The sequence below is a fragment of the Daldinia childiae genome (assembly GCF_008694065.1).
Source record: "Daldinia childiae strain JS-1345 chromosome Unknown Scaffold5, whole genome shotgun sequence".
Taxonomy (NCBI): Eukaryota; Fungi; Ascomycota; class Sordariomycetes; order Xylariales; family Hypoxylaceae; genus Daldinia; species Daldinia childiae.
In genome coordinates, this window is record NW_022984646.1 from 2,634,704 (window position 1) to 2,659,792 (window position 25,089).

A 25,089-nucleotide genomic window follows, 5' to 3' on the forward strand; every position below is an offset into this window, starting at 1 on the left:
ACATAGACGATACTTTCAACTGCGAGGTTCGAAGTTCAGACGAGACATATCATCCGCCGATGTCCCAATAGCCGCATCAAACCACGGCTCTCACTTTTCATTTCTATAGATCATATAGTCGTTGTACACCTAGTTTCGCTTATGTTATTTTCGGTTTCATTTAAGTACTACTATTAATAAAACCAAATTCGCATACGCTCAAACAGTATTCAATATGATCCGTTGTGTTATAAGTCAAAATTGGAACGCAAATTTTCATCGTCTGAGAAGCTAAGATTCATCTGATTCTCAATTTCATTCTCGATTGGTCTAGTGGTCAGGATACCTGCTTGTCATCGCACAAGTACGCAGGTGGCCGGGGTTCGATTCCCCGATCGAGAGCATCTTTTTGTTTCTTTAGTATAAGTTTGTGAGGACAACAAGTGTATGTGGGTTTAGATCCCACTATACTTGCCCTAACTTTTCCAACTATTTTAGTCGATATTAGTCAATAACAAGTGTGCGGAACTATCCATTCTACTCGGTGTTCAAGATTTTTCTTTCTTCTTTCTGTCAGTAAAAGTATGATTGACATAATATATATCAATTGTATAAGAATTATGTCTTTTTTTCTTATGATAATCCACTGAGTTTTGACAAACGAGTCTTAAGCCCTTAAACAATCTTTGCCAGTTTATACCTGCGACAAGCTGCATATCCAAATAACATTGGTAGCAATTCAAAGAAATAAATCTATCTATTTAGTAAGGAAGAGTCGTTTCGCTATTATGGCCACTTGAAGCCGCAGAATAGGTAGTCCGTTTTTCGAAAAGCCTCCTATACAATATTTAGTACTTGTTAACCAAGAATTGAATGTGATAAATAGCGGAGTCAAATGCTTATTACCTAGGATCTAAAAATTTGCGCGTTGCTTGGAGCAAGGATACGTTTTTTCCACGGTTCCGGAGGTTCATATAATATTTAAACCCGAAAAATGTCAGGCCTGACAAGCCAAAAGAGATGATAACATAGATCCAGATATAACCAGAGACCACCGGCGACGCCATTTGTTCGTTGGAACCTTCAGGTTCGGTGTCTGGAGAGGATGTGCTTCCACTATACACCGGTCGATATCGCCAATTTCTCCAATCGTTAGACCATTGAAAGATAGGCATAGCGAAAATGGTCTGTCCTGCTGTTAGAATGATACAGCAACACGAACTTCTAAGAACCTACCGCCATGGTTGTCAGGGGTAGATATACCGCAGCCACAAGGGAGATCCCGGTAGCAAATTTTGAGTTTTCAGCACTGATTTGAGCTTCCTTTCTTGATATTTCATTTCTTATCTGAAAGTTGATGAGTGAAATCCATACGGCAGGGGACTCAAACTCTAGAGTGTAGAGAAAGACTTACTATATCTGTTGTAAACATAATACCTTCAACAAACATTCTGCATCTAGCACTTAGACTATCAAGTGTAGAGGTTATATCATTAAATCGCTCCGAAAATAGGCTTGTAGTCTCAGTCATTCTTGCGCTCTTGTCTGGACTTGTGGGAGGTCTGTCTTGGTAATTATTAAGAGTCTCCAAGGCTGAGGAATAAGCTTTTAATAGCTGGCGTTTCGTTGCCTCGACTTCATCTTCAAGCTTTTTGCTGGCCTCTCGAGCCTTCCTAACTTTGTTGATCAACTCCCAACTGAACTGATCTTTGACTTCCTTCTTCCGTTCTGATTCCACTTTTTTCATGAGCTTGTCGTAATTTCCTTGCTCATTATTAACCATGGTAAGAAGATGCTTCAACTGTAGCTCGGTATAGATTCCAACATGAGTAAGGGATGTCCTATGGCATGCTTCGAATTATTTACCCACCTATCAATCATTTCGATTTCCGCATCTGAGCAGCCGAACATTACAGCTAGAGTTGTTTTTCTCGTATTAAAGTAGGTTGCGGCCATGGCAATGGGGTTTTTGTCGAAGTCGGGATTTATGATTGCGGTATGCGTCCACATTTTCTCTAATCTTCCTCCAAATTCGCGTGTGCGAATTATAGAAATTAAAGATGTTTGCTTTCTTATGGAAATCTTCGGGAAATGGCCGGGGGTAGATGAAACGCCTCAACTATCTCCTTCCATGACTCTATCACCTCCTCTCCTTCTAGGGGAATATTCATATAATCGAATGGTACATCCTCATCCTCATCGTCATCGTCGTCCTCATATATCGAATATTTTCCCGCCCGCGGAATGCAGCTATATTATTCAATATGCGTAAGTTTACTATCAATATTGAAATATATTGCTTAGACGCGGGGAGAGATAATATACATACAGAATAGAAAACCCATTGTCAGGTAAGTTTCTAACGTCGAAGGGGATCTTTTTCTCGTCGTTGTTTCGAATGAATCCTAAAGACTTATTGACAAGAAGTGGTCACTAGTCAATACAGAATGGCGAGAAAAAACAGGAGATGGTATAAATTTTAGAATAGGCGCGTATTTACTTGTATCCAATCCTTCCAGTTACCCACGTTCGATAACTCACGTATCTCAGCCGCTTCGGGCTACTCTATAGATTAGTGCTATTGGTTGCAAAGTCCTTACTCCTAATTCACCCACCTGTCTTGAATTCCAGTTTTGAATCACCTTGACCTTTTGCCCAGGGGTTTTAGTTGCAAGGTTGTAGTCGAAAAACCTCAAAAGATTGGGAGCTATAAATAGATCAGGATCGGAAGGCCAATCCATTATTAATATCGCTATACCTCAGAGGTGCAGTACAATGTAAATGAAGTCATCTTAAAATTCGGGGACTTGTAACTATTTATGCTGAGCGCACCATGCAACTGGGAAAAGTTTTTTATTCCATATCCAGTAAGTGTTGCATAATACTCTCTTTCTCTTCAACCCTTCATCCTGCATGAGCTGAGGTACGTGACATGGGCAGTATCTCGAAGGTTCATTGGCCCAGAACATCCGAGCGGTAGGCTGCGGTAATATTACCTCGGGGCTGACTGAGAACGTCGGTGTTATCAGCTTGAGTGTACCGCTACCCAATTTTACCCAAATCTTCTCTCTTACACACCATAAATCTACCAAATCTATCATAATAAACCATAAGCGCAAAAAGAAATTCTGCGATGAGTACAACGAACTGGGCTAAGTTTCCAATTAGTGATAGGTATATCAAGGAGATACAATTAAAAGGATATCTCCAGGAAGAGTTTAAAGACAAGAATAAGTACAAAATTTCGGTACGAATATCGTGAACCGAAAAGGAAACCCAGTGATGAATGAGGCTAACTCTATAATACTTCCACAGATGCAGTCAGATGGATATATCATTAGGACAGAGAAGGAGCTCACCCCAGTAAGTTACTTATAACAAGTACATGCTTTTAATTATTAGTGATTAATGTAATGGCAGGATCAGAAGGCTGGTATCAAGGCATTGTCTGCAAGATTCTCTGCGAGATCGTCACAGTCACAAACCAAGAATGCCACCTCAAGTGGGAACCCCGACGTGACCCCAAAGACTAAGGACCCTCCGACACACAGACCCAAAAGAGCCAGTCCGTCACGGGCCAGTCCACGCCAGAAGCTCCAAAAAAAACTACCATGGAGTCTACTAAAAACCCTACCACAGAGTCTACGACAGAGTCTGCCGCAGAGTCTGCCGAAACCCCTACCAAAGAATCTCCCAAAAAACGTATCAAAAAGCCTGCCAGGCAATCTACCAAAGGGCCGACCGAAGTTGCTCCCCCAGGGGAGGACACAAAACCGAAGAGACACGGTTCATTTATCCCAAGCTTTTGGAGACCCCATGATACACACAACAGCAAATGAGGAATATTAAATTCTATGGGGGCGATACTAGTCGCAATTATAATGCATCATGGTATTAAAAACTCGTCGGCGCTATTTATTTCCTGTTCATATGACGTGAAGCATGACTCCAGATATGTAGACCCATACAAGGTGACTACCTATAATGCTCTTGTGGGATAGTTTAGTTGATGGTGAACTACGTAAATGGAGGGTTCCTAGCTAAATTTGATAGTATACGAGTTAACGTAAATTGATCAACACATCTCTATGTCTACATTTTACATGTATTTCTAGGACATTTATTGTGAAAGACTAAGATCACAACTACTAAGCACAAGGTAATACTCAAGACGTGCAGCAGTGGATAGGTAAGTATTTCAATAACGTCGGAATTTCTTCCAGTCACTGCTTAATGCCTATTTTATGATGCAAATTTAGATGGAGTAGATCTGTAAGGAATGTCCTAAGTCTCCCTCCCTTTTTTCCATTGATGCCACCCTTGGGCCCTGGAACGAGAGATGTCGAAGTAGTGAAGCATGCGTCATCTGATAGCTCTGATGGTTGGCAGTAGTCGATACCGTTCGTACACCGCAAGCGTAGCGCTTCAAGCTTCCGACATATCTCTTCAGCTGTTCGTCTATTAGACCGATCAACAACAAGCATGTCATATTGGATCATGTTCAGAAAGTCTTTCAGATGTTCATTACACGATTTATCGTTACGGAGGTGTTCAACCCAAGCCACGACCTGGGGCTTAAGAAGAACGCTCGTAGAGTCTCCGTGGCGTTGAATCTTGAAGAATGTATCGGCATTGATGCCATAGATGTCGACCTCCATGCGATGTTCAGGGAACTCGACCCGGGCCGATTTACTTCCTTTGAGAAACCAAGTAATAAACTCCAGGAAAGTACACCCTAAGGACCATATATCGATTGCCTGTGATATCGCTTTGGTCGTATCGAATTCTGGAGCCCGGTAAGTCATAGACCTAGGAAGACTTGATGTTCTTGAATTCGTCCTCGAAGTGGCACGGTGGAAATCAGCTAGTCCAAAATCAGATAGGACTAATTTCCCAAGATCACCGGCATGTTTACTCTGCGTATTCGGATACCAAAGAATATTAGACGGTTTTATGTCTCCGTGTCTCCCAAAACAATCTACTGGGTTTATCGAACCGTGAGGATTTCCATGGACGTATGAAAGGGCTCTAGCAATTTCATAGCATTCTCGGAAAATCCATGGGAGAGCCCTGCTGTCCCGGACGAGCTCTTCGTTCATCTCCCAAAAAGACCTCAGGTCACCTGTCGCCAAGGGAATATCATATAATAACTTCTCAGGGGCTCGCGGCCAACCGTTTCCCTAATCTCGTATGTTGCTAAAAGCGGAACTATATTGATATGTGACTTCCAGTGACGCTTGAATACCTCAGTCTCCTGGGCGAAGTCTTCATAGTTAGGTGTCCATAGCCTCTTCACCGCAAACTGGTGATCTGTATTGCTAACCTAATCCAACTTGTTAGCTAAGGTAGTTATTCTAAGTTCGGAATACTCATTTGACTTACCCCATAATCTCCAAACTCGTAATGATTTGGATGAATCTTCACCTTTCGGACCTGACTGAAGGATCCATTTCTAACCTGTTCGCCCGACGGATGCGATGGCTCAGCACCACCAGATGATTCGGAACTGTTCTGAAGGAAAGGTAGAATGTAGTCATGTGTGAATATATAATGAGGGATATTATCTTGTCTGATGAAATGTGGTGATAATAGACACCATTGTCTCACGTAGATGTTGCTAAGGCAATATCGTTTTAGTCCCGAGTCAACTACAGATTTCCATTTATTCCAATTACCAGCATCTCCATTGTTACAAGAGCCCGTTGGTTCGTATGACCGAACTAATCTCGGGTCTGGCATGGGAAGAGTCAGGTCATCAATGCCAAGGTCCACAAATAGTATGATCGCTTCAGGTATATCGGTTTAAAAGAAGTAGCGCCAGTATCTTTCGAAAGGGGGGTTTCTGACCACAGATTCTACGTGCATATGCTTTAGGGCCATCTGGAAGCTTATCACGAAGAATAGATAATTCCGATAACGTGCGGCTGACAGTATTCTCGTCCAGTATCTGTTCTAGTGTTCCATCGGGGATGAACTGTTTGCCCGTCTCGTTACCTAACAGGTAGTCATCAAGCCTCATTTGAAGAGCTGTGATTACTTCCAATGAACGCTCACAATTAGACGTAATGTCGGCCCTATGTTATACGAACTTAAAGGAGGTGGCTCCATTAGGATGGAGTATTTTGGCGCTTTATCTGGGAGTGACCATGGGTAATTTTCAGGTGGTCGTGGAGTAACCCAGAGATGTGAGATGTGACAAATGGGGTTGGTTAATGCCTCTACCCTGATATCATAGTAGCTAAATAATCAGCAGATAAGCGTACAATATCTTCTAGGTATATAATTGATCGATTACCGATATATTAAAAAAAAAAAAAAAAACTCAGCTTTGATGAAATGTTTGGGTCGCGTAGGGAAAGTAAATGCCGAATTCTTACCTGCATAGAATTACGAGAAGCAATGCCACGCTCACCACCCCTACTGTCATCAATAAATGTCCAGCTGAAATACGCCAAGAGAAAGACCCTACTGATATTATATCACATTCATGCACAGAAAATGATAGAACCTCGGGGGAAGCGGATGCCATGCGAAATTGACGTTCTTAAAATTCATAATTAATATTTCTACAGGTCTCTGGGATGAGAGATAGTAGCGCGGCATTAAGTGGAGATGTTTAACTAAATATGGCTAGCAGGTAGCCTCACATATAAATTTATACGTAAAGTACAAAACCTTAATAGAAAGATCAACTTTTTATACTTAATCTTTTATCCAGATCCATATATTGATATTTAGGAGCAGCCTTTCAGTTCGAAAAAGTATTGATATTCAGTACTATTATATACAAATTTATACGTAAAGCTACCTGCTAGCCATATTTAGTTAAACATCTCCACTTAGCGCCGCGCTACTATCTCTCATCCCAGAGACCTATATCCGCACTAATCAAAAATAATAATATTCTCATTACGAAAAAAATACAAAAAATTGAAAAAAAAAAATAAATCCCAACTCCCCCGGAAAGGCTCGAACTTTCAACCTCCTGATTAACAGTCAGACGCGCTAGCCAATTGCGCCACGGAGGATGGACTTTGGGAAACTCGCTTATTGGCTCAGCGAGTCGCATGCTCTAGGATGAATCCCAGGTCTTGCTTGTGACAATTCAGTGTGTAATTTAGACTTATAAAGGTCAGTGCGCTGTCCATACGGGGTTTCCGAATAATACCCGAGTATTTTTAGACGCATTTTCTCCTTCAGTCTTGTGCGGCAGTCCCCTATTTCCCAGTAACTCTAAAGACACAATACAGATCGACTAAAGAATAGCAATCCACTTTGCACGTGATGAAAGCCACTACAAGCCACCACAAGCCACCATGCACGGCTACTTAAAACTGTACCTAACCCCATGCATATACCCCACTTGCATTGTAACCAAATGATAGGGAAGAATTTTAAAGAGGGGGGGAAAAAGAGGAAGAAAAAGAAAGAAAAGAAAAAAAAGAGAAAAAAAAGAAGAAAAAAGAAGAGGGAAAAGAGAAAAAAGGAGGAGAAAGAAGGAAGAAAAGAAGGAAGAAAGAGGACGGAAAGAAGGAAGGAACGGAGAAAGGAAGAAAAGGGAGGAGGAGAGAGGGAAGGGGAGGGAGAGGAGAGGAGAGAAGAAAAAAGAAAGAGAAAGAAAGAAAGAAAGAAGGAGATTACGAAGATATTTTATTTAAATTATTTAAAATTAAAAATTAAAAAAAAATAATAAATTTAATTGCATGTGATTTAAATTAAATTTAAAAAAGTTATATAAGTTAATATATATTAAATATTAAAATTTAGGAAAACGCATGCACTCGCAAGCTCGCGCAAGCGTTTTCACGTGCTCGCAGGCTCGCACGGTAGAATCCGTCGGAGACTCTTATCAATTTCTTATCATTTATTGAACATTTACTTATCAATTATTTATCAATTACTTATCAATTACTTATCAATTACTTATCAATTACTTATCAATTACTTATCAGTTTCCCATAATAATTTCCAAAAGTTTGAGCGTAAAAAATGTCTCCGACGGATAAATATGTCAATATTTACTTAAGTATTTATGTATCAAATGTGTGGTCGGGTGCACGGTTGGCGCATCTCACGTGAAAGTGGATGTGCTGTTTCTTTAGTCGATCTGTACTGTGTCTTTAAAGTTACTGCCTATTTCCTCACCAAACCTCACCTATTTTATATGGCCATAAATGAACGTTAATTAAAGCACTAAAATACGCATGTGAAATTTAAATCAAATTTATTATTGTTAGTTGTTTGTTATAATTTTTCCTCTTTTTCGCTTCGGTAGATAAATGTACATAAAAGCAGTGGACATATTATATATTTGGAAATACGTAAATTCATGTCCGCATCGTGAAATAAAGAACGGGGGTAGTTATAAAAGCTACCCAATCCCATGTTTTTTTCATATTCACGAGCCTTGGTATCTAAACTGGGAATGTAAGGCAATACTTCAAGTACGTTAACCATCCCCAAAACACATTTCTTCTAGTTATGTCCAAAGCCAAAGTCAACATATATATAGAGAGGAAGAATGAACCGGCCGTTTTATTAAATTTAGACTCTTGAAACATTATTGCCATAGTATGGCCTATATATGAGCCTCTCCAAAATCCACCGTTCTAGATGATAATAGCCATCTCTCTAGTTGGTGCGATCCGAGGGGGTATCCGTAAAGCGGGGATTATTAACGTAGCCAGAGATACCGTCTACTTCCCATTCTCAATTCCCTCAGATGTATAGGTGTAAGTGTACCTAATATGGACACTAAAACCCGAGCCAGCTTCTTAATCCCAAATCAAAGAGATCTTGCTTCCCCTCTACCATCTAATACCCCCAGTATTGCCTTTACTCTTCCCGCAAGCGATTAAAGAAAGCAATCGACTTCTCCTGGTGCTTTGAACCATTGTAAGGCTTATTCTTCGACTCATGGTAGTGAACTGCGACTACAAAGGTGAATCGCGGGAGTCGTTCCAATATCTTCTTGAAGGGCGGCTTATCTTCTCGTCCGCAACTGAACTTCCACGGGATGAAGGTATCTCGGAGGAGGTTGTTCTCCTTGAGCCACATGGTCCGCACACACTGGAGAAAACATGTGATGTAGTGATTCATGTACCCGTTCGAAATCTGCTCATATACTTGTAGTACGTCCCAATTCCGAGCCGATCCCTTCCTCATGGGCGCCATGTCGCAGGCAGTAGACAGCGCCTTGACTTGTTTAGCATTATTGATGTCGACGAATGCAGGGGTCTCCTCGGCAAAATGGCCAAAGAGGCCTGAAGCACAAGCATCTTGATAATTCAAGTGGATTGAGGTGCTATTTAGAAGCACAGTGCACTCCCCTCGCTCAATGATGTGTCGAAGTGCCCACCGAGCAAGATCACTGCCTTTGGGGTGTATAGGGTCGAACCCGAGAAATATGCTTCTGTCGACGCTCAATGGGATGTTGCTATATTCGACAATTTCTTGCAATCCTGGCTCGGCCTCGTCATCACCATACCGAAGACGGAATTTACGATAGCTGTCCTCGTCGATATGTATCGTATCAGTCCTATAATTAAACCACACAGGCGTGTTCCAGAATGCTGTTTTCTCCACCCATCCATGTTCTAAGGCAAAGGCGCGCGATTCAAAGCAGACCTGGGCGATCAGCGGAGGTTTGGCGGATATAGCTGGTACTGTAAGTGTCCGTTTCTGAGAGCGGCTTGACTGAACCTTTTTACGGGCCGAGTCGTGCATTTGGACAACGCGGCATGGCAAGCAGTAGGCCCATACCATCAAGCGAAGCTCAGTCGGTAGACTCTGGAATTGTGGGAAGGTCTGGATTGCCTCAATGGAGTCCCCCATGATCGGTTTCAGTCCTCTCGGAAGCTACCTTTGACGATGAAATGATATTAGGTATGTATCTTTGAAACAAGATTCGAGAGCTTGATCGAAAAGATGTTGTATTATGGCAGGATTTCGATTGGAGGACCCATGTCTCGAAAATCTGAAATAAGTTATGGTCTTGCTCATGGCCGACAGCTGTCCACGCTCACAGCCATTGCTAGTCGCCAGGACAACTGGCGATTCTTGAGCAAACTACCGCTAAAGTGGACATTGCTGACTCCCCACCCAGTGTTAGTGACTCAGGTGGTTTCTTGTTGATATGATAAATTTTCAATGAGGTAGTAAACATTACTGTCAAAAGATGAGAGATACTGAATCTTTTGCTATCTTAGGTATGTTTTTGCACTGTCGCTTTATATAATCTAACGAGCTTTGATTTGGCTCTATTCTTTTACGCATTGAACTTATAAAATGTAGGTTAGCATGAAAACCACAATGACAAGACGAGCGTACAGCATATTTAATACCTTCTGTTCTCGTCGGGATATCGACATCGCTTCCAACATATATAGGTACATCTCTGCGTCTTTCCAATGCTAATCCGTATTTAAAAATCTACAAGCCACCGGTTGGTGTCATTACCAGCCATGAAGCGTATGCGTAACTAGTGTTTCGTATAGGATAGCCCTCGCTAGTCTGTTGCTACCTGTACGTAACTTGCTGGTACGCTCTTAGTCGCGCCCCCTTTTTCTACTTCGGCCCAACCATCACCTGGGTCTTCCTTGATCAGCACAAATCTTTCGCCCTCTGTCATACTATGTTCGGCTTCGCTCTGCGCTGCGTAGTCGTACAGCGCGACAACGTACTTCAACTTCTTGGCACCACGGCGCGGTGCGACTGCTGGTCCTTTCTTCTTGATACCTGGGCCAGTCGTGTTTATGGATGATCCCGAGTTTGAATAAACGGATGCAGGTCGGTTGTTTATTGAAGAAGAGCCCGTATCTTGGGGGACGATCGGCTCTGGGAAGATTTCTAAGTAGCTGGCGGGTACTAAACCTTCCTTGTAACCAGCACGGACTTTAACCCATCCTGATCCATCTGTGACGGTGTGAGCAAAGGTAGGATACAAGTCATGGATGAAACTCACCATCAGGTTCAAGGATAATAACCTCCCGCCCCTCAGTAACGGAGAGTTCGGTATCTCCATTGGCATCGAAACCGTACAACATCTTACCCTTCTGCTCACTAGTCTTCTTTGAGACAGAGCTACTAACAACGCTACCGGGTAGCTCACTAATATATGCGGCAGGAGGCGGAGCGACAAGGCGGCTCTTTTTAACGGTGGGTCGAGGACCTGAAGGTTCGGGGGGTGCTTGTGGTTCTTCAGTGGGAGTACGCGGGCTTACTGTCGAGCCACTTATCGATCGATTAGCACTTGCGGCGTATCCAGAGCTTAAAGAGTTCAAAGTATTGGATCGACTCAAATCTGGAAGTTCTGCAACATGGTCTGGTGGGCCGGTAGGAGGTTTTAGTAAAGCTCCTGCTGCTGACTGTCGTTCCGACTTATACTTCTTGCGTTCTTCTTTGGATAGCTCTCCGGGGCATTCAGCAGGTACTTTCATTTCACATTTACTGTGGCATGTATAGCCACAATCTCTGCAGTCAAAGCCCTTTGCGGATAACCCCCATATTCGTTCACCACACAAGTCGCAATTCGTTGGTATCTTAAACGTTTGCGACTTGAAATTGTGGTTTTTAGCGCCCAGAGAGTAACATCCCCGACTGCCGATGTGATGGTTGAGGTTTCAACTTCGGCCGTCAACTTTTCCGGTCTACTTGATGCAAGTCCTCCTGCATGGAAAAAATCTGTGATACAACGAGCACTTCGTCCTTGTTTTCTGTTCCCTCTCGTATTCTTTGCTTAATACGCTTTACGCCGTCGATTTCTCTCCTCTTTTTATCAACTTCTCGTCGGAGATCCCCTAGTTGACCTTTGGATTTATTTAGTACGTTGCGCAAAAATACTTTGGCCGGTTCGTCGGTAACCATGAGGTCGTCATCGTGCCATACTGGGCTGGGCTCGAACACCTTATCAGATGGTTCTTGCCACGGACCCATGTTATGCTGAATATACATCATAGAATCTAAGTGCGGTTGGTTCCTAGATATTTCCTGGGCGACGTTGTCGACAAGGGTAGTACTCTGTCGGAGCATTGTTGTTTCTAAACTCGCAGCCGTAGTCCATAGCGTATTTAATTTCATAGTACGGAATTCGGATAGGTCTTGCAAGCTGTCTAGTAGTTCAGGGATATATTCGTGATAATACTTCTCCTTCTGCTTATTGGTCACGTTGATAGCTATCAAATACGTGTTCTTTACGTTGCTCATGTCATACAGCTGCTGCTGATAATGACTTTGTGCCTTTGCCTTGTCGAATGCGGACTCGGTCTTCTTTCGCTTACTCTCGACCTCCTGGCATGCTGTATCGTACTTTGTTTTGGTCTTGCGCAGGTCGGCGTACGATGACTCTCTTTCGGCTTCGAGTTTCGTGGCATATTCGACGTGACGCTTACGTAGCTCTTCAAACCTGCCTGCATAGTGTTTTAGGGGATCGGCAACCTTTTGGATAAGATCATTTGCGTATTTCTCGTGCTCGTCGGCTAGTGATTCGAGTGTTGTAAGATGGGTTGTCCATATGGTTAGGGATGCATTCTCGAGAGAGCCCGGAGTCATAGCAGGCGTGTCGCCAACACTCAAGCTAGCCGACTTTTTATTTTTCTTTTCAAAGTACTTCTTAGCTAAGGCATTGAGCTTTGCGCTGTGTTCCTTCTCAATTACGCTTCGTTCTCGGTAGAAATTCTGTATGTCGTCCAGCCACGCGATACCGTTGGCTACCCAAACATTAGCGGGTTTGAAGCCATCCTACAAATCGCGCGTATTAAAATTTAGCAACGCCCACGGGGGAAATAGATAGAAGGAAGATGGAAGAACTGTGGTAAGTAGTAGTTAACGCACCTTCAGCTCGGTACCAAAGGTTGGTACCGCTTCCACCTCAGCCATTGCGGACTAGAGATGCCTTTAAGCATACAGGCGCAAAAGCGACAGGTCCGCGATAAATATTTGATATGTAGGTTGAATCAGTTTTGTAAGTCTCATCTAACAGAGCCATAGCATGAGTACGGGCTTTATTTAAATAGGTGCGAAACTGAGGCCTCAGTTTTGTTGTAGTGTCGTAGTCCGGGGGGGCTGAAGAATGACGAAAAGGGTTGAGCGCTGCAGGGCGAGAGTTATTAGCACCTGTTATTCTGTATTGGCACAGCCCACTTTACTAACCTTTTTATTAACCACCTAACCTAAGAGTTTGATGCCCGGCTGTTTGGTACGGCGCTTTCCTTTATTTATTATTAGGTAGTACACACATGCGTAACCCCGCCTTGTAAAGGAAAAGTATACGAAAGTATACCTATGCAAAATTAATTATATGAATAACATATTTAATGCATTAGATACTTGTACCGACTAGTGATAAAACTATGGAAATTTAGGTACTGATACATATCTGATCGATTGCACCTGCAACTTCCGAATATTCAGCTGGCGATTGCCTTTCAGGGGTGCCCCTCTTCTATAACCCCACTAAGAGGTAATAAGTACCTAGGTACCAACAAGCTGCCCCACCAAGTGACAGCTTCAATGGAAATGGAAATGGAAATGGAAAAAGCTCCATTCCAATTCAGATCTTAAGTTAGAAACATCATTGATTATCATCATCAGATGTTCTACAGACTACATGCCACAATCTACATAATCTCGCTATCGTTTTCCTCCCATTTTCCTTTATGATACAAGGATACAGAGTGGATATCTAAATATTAACCTTGGGATTCTTAAATATTTCTAAGGCATCGCCTTTGTCGCCTTTGCACAATCACCCCTCCATCCTTTCTTGCCTGGAGATTAACGTCGACGCAACCGGGCGAACAGACATCGTGCCTCTTAAGTTTATCTCAACATCATCCTAGCATATTCACCGTGACTACGCGCAACATACTCCAGTTGGTCCTTTAGCTACTAGATAGCTAAACATATCGATACATCGTCTCGCGCATCGCGTACCATAACTTTCGCCATGGCCGACCTAGCTAGTCGCATTAGCCAGCCTGCTCCAGCTCAAGGGCAAGCTCAACAGAATGACGAGCCTAGGCTCCAGGAAAACAGTTACGATGTCGAAGTCCAGCTCAGCGACCTTCAGAAGGATACGGAAAATCCTCTAGGATCTGCTCACACATTCGAGGAGCTTGGTTTGTGAGTATTGTGTTGAAGTAGAAGTGGAAAATAATAGGTGCTAACCTACTTCATTTATTTTCTAGGCCGGCGGAAGTTCTTAAAGGTCTCTCGGCGATGCGCTTCCAGAAACCATCCAAGGTCCAAGAGAAAGCGCTGCCACTAATGCTTGCCGATCCTCCTCAAAATATGATCGCTCAGTCTCAATCTGGAACCGGCAAGACGGCGGCCTTTGTCACCACGGTCCTATCACGTGTCGATCACACCAAGTCATCTCAGCCTCAAGCTCTGCTCCTTGCCCCCAGCCGCGAGCTGGCTCGCCAGATTCAGATGGTTATTGGCCATATCGGACAATTCTTACCCAACCTGGCTATAGCAGCCGCTATTCCCAGCGCTATACCTCGCGACGGACGTGTCGATAAGAGCATTGTTGTCGGTACACCAGGAACCGTCCTGGATCTAATTCGAAGACGTCAGTTTGATGTGTCCCAATTACGACTCCTTGTCATTGACGAGGCCGACAATATGTTGGACCAGCAAGGTTTAGGCGACCAATGTACCCGAGTCAAGAAGTATGGCCTCTATTATTTAGAAACTTCAGTTCACTAATATAACGCTAACAATCTTTTGCAGTATGCTCCCTAAGAGCATCCAAATTCTCCTTTTTTCTGCTACCTTCCCCGACAAAGTTATGAAGTACGCCATGGCCTTCGCGCCTAACGCAAACATGATAAAGTTGAAGGTGCAGGAACTCACAGTGAAGGGCATCTCGCAGATGTATATGGACTGTCCTTCGGAATCGGATAAGTACGACATCCTCTGCAAGCTGTACGGTTTGATGAACATCGGCTCCTCTATTATTTTTGTCAAGGTATGTATCCAGCAACTTAGTAGCTAGTATGCGTGCCGTCTGCTAACAAAATTAGACGCGAGATAGCGCCACCCAAATCCAGCAAAAAATGGCAAGCGACGGTCACAAGGTATCAGTCCTGCATGGTGCCTACGAAGGGAGCGAACGAGATGCGCTGTTGGAAGAGTTCCGAACTGGAAAGTCCAAGGTCCTCATCACCACTAACGTCCTTGCTCGTGGAATAGACGTTTCCACGGTTTCTATGGTCATCAATTACGATATCCCGATGAAGGGAGTAGGAGATAGCATGCACGACACGGAGACCTACCTCCACCGTATTGGTCGAACCGGTCGTTTTGGCCGTGTCGGTGTCAGTATTACTTTCATCTCGGATAAGAAGAGCTTTGATGCTCTCAATGCTATCGCGCAAGATCTCGAGATTGACTTGGTCGCGTTGAAGCCTGACGACTGGGATGAGACAGAGGAACAAGTCCAGAGAGTCATCAAGTCGAGTCGGGCTCAAGCAGATTTTGTTCCAAGCGGAGGAGCTGCGTGAGAGGGGCTAGGATTGATCGAAATCGGCCTACCAAGTATTAGGCGAACCAGTTTTGCGTGTTGAGTCATGTATGCGACTATTTCGATATCAAAACTACGAGGAGCGAACTACGTAGGCATTCCACCAAGCCGTTGGTGCGCTGACACCGCTTTTCTTTTCTCTTGAGGCGCTCAATAAATAATAATCCTACGCAAGAGGATTGTAGTTAATGAGAGACGACTAGATACCTATTCACAGAAAAAAGTCATTTGATTTTCCACGACAGAATTCTGCTGGAAAAATCCTTTTTACCATGTAACCTTCCTATTCGTTCGGCTTCGCCTTGATCGGCGTGCTGTTTCGAAACACGTCTATGGGAGAACCATAGTATCAACGAAACAAAGAAGGATGCAGTCTCCATCTAAATACTGTCAAGCTTCTCTCCACGCGACGCACGTGGCTAAAAAGCGAGAACGAGCACAGGAACGGGTTTCTAAATAGATTGACTCGGAGCCGCCAAGAAAAAAGAAACTTGTTGATATCCTAGTCATGACCACGAGGACTTTGCCTAATCAGCCATGTTTATATTATTAGTATCTTGAAATTTGGAAGGTTTCTAGAATACCTATCTAGGTAGGTACCTAGGTAAGCAAAGAGCTGAGTAGTAAACTACTACAAGGTATCGACAATAAATAGAGCATTTGAAATTTGCTTAAGATTAATTGTAAGCTGCCTAAGCATCTAAAGCAGCTATTTACTCATATGATATTCATTAATAGTCGATGCCGAACATATTCAAAAGGCCGGGGAAGCCGATTCCGTACGGCTTGCGACGGAATTCTATTTTTCCATTTCTCCATTGCTGACGTTTTTCTCAATGATGAGTTGTGGCACGAGTTGTCATGTTGTAAATCGCATACTCGATAAAGCAGGAGACGACAATACCTAGTAGTATTCCTGAAACCAGCTAGGATATCCTTTTAGTCGCACGTTGAAGAGCTTTAATTGTTTTAAGGTTGGACGGCAGAGGCACAGCGAGGCCTGATTGGACGATCGTCATTGGAACCCCTGGTAGGAATCGAGGTACATAAGTACCTGCTTCTTAGAGGCACGAACTGCTTAGATGGTGACGTTGCACGCAGATTGCTACCTAATTCCTATATCCGAAGAGATGCGGATGGATGCATATATGTGCATATTGAGGCGTATATTCATCAATGATATGGCGGCGGCTATGGGCTTGCTTAGCCTTGGTGATGTGTAGGTGCATACATATCTCACTACTTGAATAGCGCATACATTATATTGGCTAGTAAGCGCTACCGTTCCAGGCTCTGGCGATTTGCGGCGACGTTTAAAGTTAGACGCGCGCAAGCCAAGGTGTCACTTCCATATGTATACCCCCCTACTATATGCATTACACTGCCTAGTCTGCCCCTCCCCGGTCAGAAGGGCGTCAAAAAAGGTGGCGCTTCCTACCAAAATATACCAAAAACACTCTAACTTCTAACGGCTATAATTCAGCCAATTTAAGACTAGATTAATTATGATATATACTATTCGATAGCCTTGATAATGGCCTCTTTTACTATATTTTTTATTTAGTCTAAGATTGGGAAATAAGCCCTTAAATAGATGTGGTTTTATATTAATATTTAATACTTTTACAATAATAATATAACTTATAATTACGTACCAACTTGAATTAATATAAATAATAAAAAAATCATCCGATTATAATTTAATAGTTTAATTTTATTATAATAATTTTTTTTTATTTTTAAAGGTAGGTTTGGGTATAGAATAACTTTTTGAAATATAATACTTTTGTATGCGTTGGTAGTGGGTGCGCCACCTTTTTTGACGCCTTTCTGCCGGTACACCTTCCCTTCTCCAGAGTTTATTTTGCGGAAGAGATCTATATTTAACTTATGAGTAATCACCCCTGTCGTTCCGCTATCGAGATCAGTCTTTACCGGGCGTGTCTTAATATTCTGAGCTCTTACACCTCTTACACATACAGCATGCAGATCACCAATTAAGAAACAATTGTCCAATCACAATTATTTCTGTCGATCCTTTCTTGATAGAACTGATCCTACTCGCATGTATTGAACCCAATTGAACCTACATTGATTTATTCATACACTCCTACTTCTACGTATAGTACCAGCTTCAACACGACAATAGATATGTCTTTTCTAGCTACCCTTACCTACCTCGCATGGGGTTGCTATCTGTAAGCAAGCAATGCCATGGCCGGCCGCATCTACGGTACACACCTGTGGCACTACCCTCATGCCAGCATGCCAGTTTAGATATTGCTCGGATGCTAAAATATTGAATGCTACCACCCGTCAAATCATCAATATTTCCTATTGGCGTCCGGTCTCTATCGCTCATATTGTGGCTTAAGCACCCGCAGCATCATCACCAACATGAACAGTGTCATTCTTAAAATCGTATGTCGTATACGTACATAGAGAGGCCCAAGGCCCAAGGTCGTTTCATTCATCTGACCCCATTCTCGCCCCCTTCAGTGCTGAGTCTTTTATCACCTTCTGTAACAAGCTCCTCCTCTCTTTTTCTGGCTCCACCATCCTTCGAACCCTTTCTCCATTTCATACCATTTCCATATATTATATTATTTCCTTGCTAGGGTTCTTCAAATTCCATCTATCCTGGGCTGTGCAGAACCAACGTGCTGGGATGCTGACTTCCCCATCCTTAAGTCACTCCCCCTCTCATAGGTTAGTTTAATCAGTCTCTTAAAACCATATATCCCAGCTCGTAGCCACGAGGACCGGCCTCTCGAGACCTCTTCTCACCTTTTGCTCTTCATCGAACATAATCGGGGAGGCCTGTAGATCTCCAGAGTAGTCTCTGACGATCAAAGGATGCAATGTACCTCACCCACAAAACAACACCAGAACGGAGGCCGGTTATATGACAATATCGTATACTGACAGCCCCCCTAAGATAATTACGAGTAGAATGGCTTTCGAGTCTTTGGCTCGTTGCCTCTTAATATGGATTACCCTTTCAGCCAGCGTCACCGCTGGTGCGAAGCTCGGTGGTGATATCGCGGCCTTGGTACCAACATGTGCTCAGCCCTGTCTGGAGTCGTTCGTAGTGGCCAACTACCCATCGACAGACTGCACACAGAATCCGACGTTACAATGCATGTGCTCGGAGCAATCACATTCGGGATACACGATCGGGGAGGGAGCACTACAATGTATTAGTACCGAAGCACAACGTGGAATATGTGATAAAAAGGACATTACCAGTAAGTACACCAAGTTTCTTCTAGGTTATATGATATCTACAGATCTACAGACATTAACATCGATGATAGGTTCTGTTAAGCGCGATGCCTATCTTATGTGCTCTAATGTGCCAAATGCGCTACCAAACACGCATGCTGTCCTAACGGCCACAATCGCAAACTCCCCAACTGGAGTGCCAGCGTCGATAGTCGTTCCCTCACCAACTCAAACCGGATCGACGGTCGAGGCTGCTTCCTCATCATCCGACTCATCAAACTCTCTCACGGGCGGTCAAATTGCTGGAATCGTTATTGGCGTCATCATCGCCATCATAATCATAATAGCTGCTATCTTCTTTGCTAGACGTATGCGCAGACGGAATTATCAAGGGCTTAAGAGTAGATCTCCCGATATGGCGGAGAGAGGCGGAGTTGAGACACCCGAGTCGGGGAACTTCATGTCGGCGCCGTCCCGTAGTTTCACGGATCTTGAAACGCCACCACAGCTGCCACAACATCGCACAGCATCGCCGCTGTTCCCTGCTTCTCCTATGCCGCCTCGTACTCCACCCAGACTTCCCTCGCCTAGCCCTTTCCTTTCACCAGCCCCCAGTCAGGAGTCCTTTGGGCTCGGCATCTCACGCTCTTTAAGCTCAACCCCAGCTTCAATGTCGTCCCAGATTCCAGTTAATAGACCAACATCAAAACTCCTCCCCGCCAAACCCACTATGGAATTTACAGCTCCTCCTCCTCGACCTCCTCCGCCACCAAAAGACCTATTCAAGTCGGACGCAGTATTATCTCGCGAGTCATCTGCGCGTACACAACAGACCAACAAGACTAGTCTCCTAACAAATATGACAGGAGTAACACCTGCGTATATCACTGATAAATTTGGAAACTGGGTACGGAACAACAAACACCGCCAATCTGATCAGAAGCAGGTCTCGGCGGTTGCAGAACTCGACACATATACCCCTCTGACCATGGCGCCAATAGAGAAGAGAGAAGAGGAGACCGAGACGATCTCGGCAGCAGTCTCGGCTGCTTACGGAATTCCTAACAAGCCACCGTCAGCCTTCTTATCTAAAAAGCGTTCTACTAAAAGGCATCAACGCTCTTCCAGCGTATATTCACAAGATAGTTTAGCCCGCCGCACTCGTTTAATGTCTTATGGTGGACATGGGATCCAGCGCGGCCGATCTGATACGTCTTTATCCGACGACTCTTTTACAACAATCAACTCCTATTCGACGAGTTCGGTAAATGAAGATATTGACAGGCTTGATGGGACTCATTTGTCGCACCCCCCAACACCGAGAGATCTAACACGTACCCCTACCCCCGAGCTTGCCCAAGCCAAATACGTCGATGTCTCAGGACGCCTCAACCGAGCTTTACTTCAAATCGACCCCACGAATAGGGCCTCATTTTCAAACTCGCCTCCTGGCCAGCCCAGCCCGACATTGAAGGGCGACGCTATCCTTTTGAAAGATGGCAACTCACCTTATCCTAAACCTTTAAAGCCTAAACGTCAAGACAGTGCTCAGACGTCAAAAACAAGCCTAATTAGCGAGACGGAATTGGTACGGCCTCCTCGGCTCGACGACACGCGTCCGTCAATCCAGAGTCCGCTATCACGTTTCTCACCGCGGTTACCCAATGACGAGGCTTGGTTCCCGGACAGGCTTCAAACACCTCCGGGGCAAATCTCTGGGACCGAAGCTTCACCTAGTCCTTTGGTAATTGACAGGCACCGAACTCCGTCTCCCATGTCATTGCGATCGGGCTCGGGGGACCAACCGCGTCCACATATAGCACGTGCGGTCTCGCCTTTGAGCCAGGCACAAACAAACCAAAGCAACGCGGGTGCTAGCTCGCTATTGGCAAAACGCCTTGGAAACGGCAAGGCGGTAGAACTCGCACTTGATCCTAAGAATAATAAATTAAGCCCGCCCTCTCCTAGAGGTTCCCTTCCTGCTACACCAACGTGGCAGCCGAAGCTGACTCCTACGAGACATGGCGATGACCTGTACCTCAGTGTGCAATAGAGGCGACGCCTATTTCTTAATTAAGAAGTATAATCTTCTTAATGTTTCATTTAGTCGACGTGTTCCTTTCTCGTCTCCTACGTCTCATTGCATTAGAGGGTACTGTACATTCATCGCATAGCATCGCATCGCATATATATACCCACGGGCAACGTCAACTGAACGAATTTTCTTTACCTCTATTGCCGCTACGGCCTTGTATTACTACATATTTTTCTACGCCTGCGGGCACTCATACTTGCATATACAATACGGCGTTCTAGGAATTGATCTTCATCTTTGTTATTGAGCATGGAGATAATCTTTTTTTCTACTCGGAGTTTAAGGATAAAAAATATAGGACTAGAAGGAGATAGGTATCGATATCCAACCATACCCAGCATAGGGGACACTCTCATTGCATCGTTCAATCATAACTGTTTTGTATATATTATATCTAGTCTACACGGCTCAAGATTGAAGCTAGCTTAGCATAGCGCCTCGAGTTGATGGACTTGAGAAGATAAATTAAAAATCTTGCTGAATCATAAGTTGGCCATTACCGTTTGCTGTAAATTGACTTAGGATATATAAATGTAACTACTCTCTTATGATTATAACTGTAATATTCTTTAATGTCCTAAAAATTTAACAATGCTCTACCACTTTCTTACCTCCATATCAACCATACTCGCCGAATGATATGATATGATAGACTTATCAATTCAGAGAATGTATTAAGTTATCAGTTATCAACTTTCGGCATTCTCGGACCTCCACAGCCCTCTTCGCACCTGCAGTAGCATTCGGGATCCAAGCATTCCCCGGGAGCGGCCCGGGAAAAATGGAGAATGGCCAGCGTGCAGTGGGGCTTAGCTCGGGGTTCTGGCCCCACATATAAATTTTCTCCATAGAAATTCTCTAAAAATGAATAAAGTTATTTCAGTTCTTTCGTCCTCCTGCTGTGCAACTCGACTTCTCACTTTCCCAACAAGAAAAAGAGAGTCGGGGAAGAGATCCGGATCGCGCACTGCCACCATTTAAACCAAATACACGTCAATTACTGCGGTAGCGACGACGAAAATACTCTCTGTTTGAGCGTCAGCTTAACAGGTATTGGTGTTCTTACAATCCAGTGTGAACCGGGAAACGGCATCGCGGGGGCTTTGCGACAGAATAGACCGGAAGTGCAGATTCCCGCAGAGGCTATATCAGATCAGATCATATCATATCATATCATATCATATCATATCCCGATAAACTCACCATACACCATTCGCGTATTCCTTCCCTATCCAAGCCAACGTCATCCGTCGATACCCTCACACCCAAAGACCCAGACCGGCCAGCCAGACCAAAAAAAAAAGAAAAGAGAACGAAAAAGAAAAAATGGCCCAAGGCGCCGTCAAACCCAAAAAGTCCAGCGCACCCGCCTCCTCGGGCAGGAAAGCCAAGCCGCAGCCCCCCAAGTCGTCGAAGGGTGCGCGCGTGTCCAAGGTGAAAAACGCTTCGTCGGCTGATAAGCTGCAGCGCCGGCTTGCGGCGGGCCTGGTCGCGAAGACGGAGAAGTTGTTGGGGGAGCGCGCGGGACATCTGGAGTTGATTGGGAAGGGGAGGGTGAAGGATAAGGATGGGAAAGATAAGGATGGAAAGGGGACGCCGAAGGGGGGGAGTCGGAAGTTTGGCTGAGGAGATAGAGGGATGGTTGTGAGGCTCGCATGGGATATGATGAGATGGGAATGTCATGGACCTGCTGCTATGATGGCTGGTGGACTGATATTCCGGTAAAATCCGCCGCCTGTGGTTTGCAGTATGCTCGCTAGACGATTCGATCGATTACTACGGCGAGTTAGAATGCTGATTTGCAAAGTACGAGCATACCACCTCGAAGGATATAGGCAGGTCTGTTGAAGACTACGACATGGAGTCTATTTGCCTATCCTCGATATACTCTCTCAGTAAGGGATCATATGGAGATCTTTTACAACATATGTCACTTATAGACAAAGCAGTCTCGATATTACGATAAGAGAAGTGCTTCAAGACTAATTCTAAATTAGGGTGTTTTCCTGCTACAACTTCGAGTTAGTCTAGGTAGACTATCTAGGAGACTCATCAACTAGCAAGGTCAATAAAAGAAATAAAAAATATATTCTGCCATCGTCTCTAAAGGCATCTTCTCTGGCATATAAGTCTATATAGTCTAACCCAACTCATACTATTTATTCTAGCTAAATACCTATTCATTTACTACTCCCGTCCTTCCACTCCTTAGCTATCCCAGCCAGTCTACCCTTCACAAACGCCAAATCCTCATCAACATTAACCCGCCAGCTCGCCACCGCAATACGACACGCAGGCTGTCCCTCCCATTTCGTCCCGCTAACGTACCAATCCCCCGACGCCTGTATCTTTTCAACCAACGCCGCATTGAGCCCCGGGTCTCGCGCGCGGAACAACACCACAATATGCGTGTTCTCTTCCTCTTCCTCCTTCTCCCCTGCCCCCTTCTGCTCGGGCAGTAATTCATAGTCTCCTCGCAGCTCGTCGCCACGCGCTATAGCCCCCGCGATCCCCCGCGCTAGCCGCACCATGCGCGCCAGCATGTCGGCTACGCCCGCCGCGCCCTCGCTTACGAGCACGGCGTACACGGGTAGCGCGCGGAAGCGGCGCGAGTTCTCGAGCCCGATGTTTAGAGGGCTGGGGATGGCGGGGCCGGAGGAAGGGGTCGGCGTCGAGAGGTACACTGCGTTGGGGTTTTGGAAGACGGCTTGGGGGGTGTGGGAGGAGCGGGTGAAGAATATGCCGGTGTCGTAGGGCTGGGGTTTTGTTAGCGGCTGTGAGGTTCATTTGGGGTGGTAGGGATATAGGGGGGAAGGGGGATTGGGGTAGACAGAGGGATGAAAGAAGGAAAGGGGATTATATAAGACGTACGACGTTAAGAAGCTTGTGTCCGTCTACGGTGATACTATCCGCCAACTCGAGACCGGCTGTAAACTCCCGGAGTCGTGCAAACTCGCTTATTGCTGGCAGGGCGCGGGCAAAGATGCCGAATGCTAGATATTTCCAGACGTTAGCATTATTTATCCCAGCACATGTGTATATAGTGTATGTATGGGCAGCAAAACATACCACCATCAACGTGTATCCAAGCCTTGTACTTATCAGCCAAATCCCGTAACCGCCGCATCTCCTCGAAGCCAGTCGTCGCAAATCTTCCCGTATTAACCTCACCCGCACTAACAGCTATAATACTAGCAACACCTTCGCGCTGCAACTCTTTCTCCACAGCATCCAAGTCCAACCTCCAGGGCTCAGCCTCGCTATACCGTAGTTCCTTGACCGCATGCCGTCCTAGCCCCACGATCGACGCAGCCTTCGATAGCGAACTATGGCCCATACTCGTCAGGACCTGAATCTCTTTCACGCCCGCGGCAGCACACGCGCCTAGCAGTCCTAATTCGCCTACACTACCATCCGCACCTCCGCCCGGCAAGCGTGCGCTAATCACGGCTTCACGCCCACACGCTAATCCCAAGACATTACTTGCCGTCGCGCCTGTCGTAAAAGTGCGGCCAGCCCAGCTCTCTCCATCCCCATCGTCTAAACCCAGCAGCCGCAACAACAACCTCAACGCCACATCCTCCACCTCAGTCGCCACGCTCTGTCCCGGCAGATGCACCTGCAGGCTGTTATCCAGCGCCGAGACCAGGTTATCAGCGGCCTCGGCGACCGGCAGCGTGGACCCGGTTACGAACCCGTAGTACCGGCCGCTGCGGTTATGGCCGGCGAGCGCGGGCGCGATGTCGGCTGTTAGGTGTGCGAGGGTGGCGGCGGGACCGCGGCCGGTGAGAGCGTTGGGGGTGGAGGGACTGGGGATGCTGGATCGGGCGGTGGAGAGGGCGGAGGTGGAGGGGAGGGTTGGTGCGGATGTGCCGGGGGGCACGGCGGCGACGGATCGGATGAGGGTGTAGGAGGTGCTGAGGAAGGCTTCTGTGTCCATTGGTGTGGGATGGGGGAGGTTGGAAGCCTCGGTATAGGGACGGTGGTTTATGTTTGTATACTATATCTTTACGACCTAGGAACGGCTTGTATGTAGGTGGTTATTTTAGATATTACGCCCTGTGGATATGTAAGTGGCTAATATATATATGTGTGTGTGTATAACGAAGAGAAATGCCAAGCGAGCTGGAATGAGTCACGGTTCATGAGAGTATTCAAGGCAAAGCGACCAGCTCGAGGTGGAATAAGTCTAAGATCGGAATTTCTAGATTTTATATCTGTTGGCTTGGAAATTATGTGATCGGTGCTGGTCTATCGATCGCAA

The 25,089-nt window shown here is 45.1% G+C and overlaps 3 protein-coding genes across 3 annotated transcripts; 2 read left to right on the forward strand and 1 right to left on the reverse strand.

Annotated features, from left to right (window-relative positions):
- Positions 1-18,458: 18,458 nt before the first annotated feature.
- Positions 18,459-20,783, forward strand: GL218_05854 (uncharacterized protein; the record flags this gene model as incomplete). Its single annotated transcript, XM_033582545.1, has 2 exons — positions 18,459-18,753; positions 18,823-20,783. 2 exons carry the CDS (start codon positions 18,459-18,461, stop codon positions 20,781-20,783), a joined length of 2,256 nt encoding a protein of 751 aa, XP_033434300.1.
- A 1,368-nt stretch (positions 20,784-22,151) lies between these two features.
- On the forward strand, positions 22,152-22,451 carry GL218_05855 (uncharacterized protein; the record flags this gene model as incomplete). Its single annotated transcript, XM_033582546.1, has 1 exon — positions 22,152-22,451. One exon carries the CDS (start codon positions 22,152-22,154, stop codon positions 22,449-22,451), a length of 300 nt encoding a protein of 99 aa, XP_033434301.1.
- Positions 22,452-23,005: 554 nt separating this feature from the next.
- GL218_05856 (L-2,4-diaminobutyrate decarboxylase) lies at positions 23,006-24,765 on the reverse strand (the record flags this gene model as incomplete). The annotated part of the gene is made up of 3 exons (XM_033582547.1): positions 23,006-23,581; positions 23,697-23,818; positions 23,895-24,765. 3 exons carry the CDS (start codon positions 24,763-24,765, stop codon positions 23,006-23,008), a joined length of 1,569 nt encoding a protein of 522 aa, XP_033434302.1.
- Between the last annotated feature and the right edge of the window lie 324 nt (positions 24,766-25,089).